At 55.3% G+C, this 2,439-nt stretch overlaps 1 protein-coding gene across 1 annotated transcript; it reads right to left on the bottom strand.

The window, feature by feature from the left end:
- Positions 1-351: 351 nt before the first annotated feature.
- Positions 352-2,282, bottom strand: LOC104509619 (beta-1,3-N-acetylglucosaminyltransferase radical fringe; the record flags this gene model as incomplete). Its single annotated transcript, XM_010151615.1, has 4 exons — positions 352-481; positions 567-655; positions 1,847-2,000; positions 2,180-2,282. Coding segments are annotated over 4 exons (476 nt in total), but the record flags the coding sequence as incomplete, so codon positions are not given.
- Positions 2,283-2,439: the final 157 nt, after the last annotated feature.

The following is a 2,439-nucleotide window of genomic DNA, read 5'->3' as shown; positions in this document are numbered from 1 at the left end:
ACGCGCTCCGGCCGCGACACCAGCGTGCACGTGCAGCCCGGAGCGAGCCGAGACTTGGTCAGGCAGAGACAGAAACAGCCCTAACGGCAGGCAAACTCCTTCCACACTTGCTGCTACCGTGACCGACGGGGAGCTAGTTTAGAAGGGAGGCTGAGTGTGTCCCCAGAGGGGGGACAGCTGCACGACCAAACTGCCTAGGGTGAAAAAGCGTGCTTTTTTGCCAGCGGGAGGAACGGGACGTGGCAGTGCCCTGGCACCCTGCTTTGCTGAAGGGTGCCATGTCTAGGGAGAGTATTCTTCCTGCTCAGAGCGAGGTGTGACTGGAAGAACAGGACGTGAGGCTTAGCCTACCTGCTGCAGCACAGACTCGCCTTGTAGCCTCTGCAGCAGCTTCACCTCCAGCAGCCCTTCGATGATGTAGCCGATAGTGCAGTCGTCGGGGAGACGCACGCGTTCCGCCGTACTGATGAAGTTACCCAGGCTGCGGAAGAGAGGACGGAGAGGTGAAACACACTTCAGAGCCCACCAACGCACGGCGACGGGGCTCGGCTAGGAGCAGCGTTCACCTGGCCCAGGGACTCATCTTCAGGGCAAGACCTCTGCTGATGCAGAACCCTGCTCCACCTGTGGCAAACCAGAATTTCACGGTTGTCTTCTGAGGAGCAACAAGAAAAAACACATAGCAGTTACTGATGATCAGGTTTTTCCTTCTGGCTGAGCAGGAGAGGGGACCCGGGGTTCTACCGGAGACCGCAGGCCACACTGGAGTCAGAATTCCTGTTCCTTTAGGCTGCTGAACGCCCGGCTGGCCGTGCTGGCGCACAAACGGAACCGAGAACAGGCAAAGTACCACATCAGCACGACTGAGGCAGCACACGTGCAGTGGGGAACCATAGTCCCCCTCCTACCCAACTCCATGTGTCCCTTGGTCATTCCAGCCAAGGATCACAGCCAGCTCAGTGTTCCCGAGGAAATCAAAGGCCACTTGGCTCCATGTCCAAGGAGACTGCATTGTTACGCAGAGTCACCCCTAACAAGCTGCTTTGTAACCGACTTCCTGGACAGTGGATGGATTTATCTGTAGGTCTGTGACCCGGTGAGGACTTGTCCTTCAGCACATCTATCCCGTGACCGAGATATGTTTGCTTCCACTTCTGGGAAGCCTAGTAACCACTCAGTATTGGAAATGCCTTCTAGACCCAGAGAGTCTCTGTCACCCACCAGAGGTTGGTTCAAGATGATAACGATGTCATACTGCTCTCAAAATAAGCAAAAACCCCAAAACAAGGAACACTGCCCCCAAAACCACTAAAGGAAAAGAATGAGTCAAGGTAGGGAGGCCCCACTCTCCTCAGTGTGAGGGAGATCATAGAATTACAGACTGGTTTGGGTGGGAAGGGACCTTAAAGCTCCCCAGTGCCACCCCCTGCCATGGGCAGGGACACCTTCCACTAGACCAGGTTGCTCCCAGCCTCATCCAGCCTGGCCTTGGACACTTCCAGGGATGGGGCATCCACAGCTTCTCTGGGCAACCTGTCCCAGTGCTCCCCACCCTCTCCAGGAAGAATTCCTTCCTGATAGCTCATCTAAACCTCCCCACTTTCAATTCAAACCCGTTACCCACAGCACAGGTGCATGAAGGAAGGGAAACAGACACCCGGAAGAAGAACTGCCGCACACACAGACACGAGCTCAGACCGAAGGTTCATTTAACCCAGCACGGTCTCTGGAAAGGACCAGGGCTGGCAGAGTAAAAATCCTTCTTTTTGGGGGGAATCCTATGAACTCTCAAGGCTTTCAAAGCTGGGAAGGTCAGGATGTCCCTCAGACCGGCGGGTTTGCTTACTGATCCATCGCTCTGGACGTGGTCAGCTGCTTCGATGGGATGGTCCAGACTCGGCCGCCCCACGTAGACATCCTGGCTGTGCGAAAAGGCGGATAAGAGACGCAGGAGAGTGCGAGGGTTCACATAGTTGTCATCGTCCACGTGGCAAAACCATCTTCAAAGAAAGCAAAGCAAAGTTACTGCAGAGCATGGCAGAGAAACGAGTTACAGGTTTAGAGCTGAGCTTTCGTCTTTCAGGCTTGGAATGGGAAGCGTTTCCCGTGGTCCTGAAACAGAGAGTTGTGAGCACACAACTGGAAGAAACAGTCCGTCAGAACAATGTGTTTCACCTACTTGTGCCCAGATTCCAGGAATTTATCATATTCCACAGACATCTTGCAGCAGAGAGCTTGCCGGGTATGGACAGCAGAACAGTTGGTGTTGATCATATGATCCCCTAGAAAAACAAAGATCAGCCCTTTCAGGTTTCAGAGGCGCGCGCAGCCCTTGCTGGGCAACAGGAGCGCGGGTCTGGCACCCACCCCGTACCGAAGCGCGTACGGGGCGCACGCAGAGAGCGAACGGCAGGACGGGCAGGGTGCGGGGCTGCAGGT

Source organism: Eurypyga helias, unplaced genomic scaffold (assembly GCF_000690775.1).
Source record: "Eurypyga helias isolate BGI_N326 unplaced genomic scaffold, ASM69077v1 scaffold38795, whole genome shotgun sequence".
In the NCBI taxonomy this organism is placed as follows: domain Eukaryota; kingdom Metazoa; phylum Chordata; class Aves; order Eurypygiformes; family Eurypygidae; genus Eurypyga; species Eurypyga helias.
The sequence above is the reverse complement of the archived record's forward strand: the minus strand, read 5'-3'. Positions and strand labels throughout refer to the sequence as shown.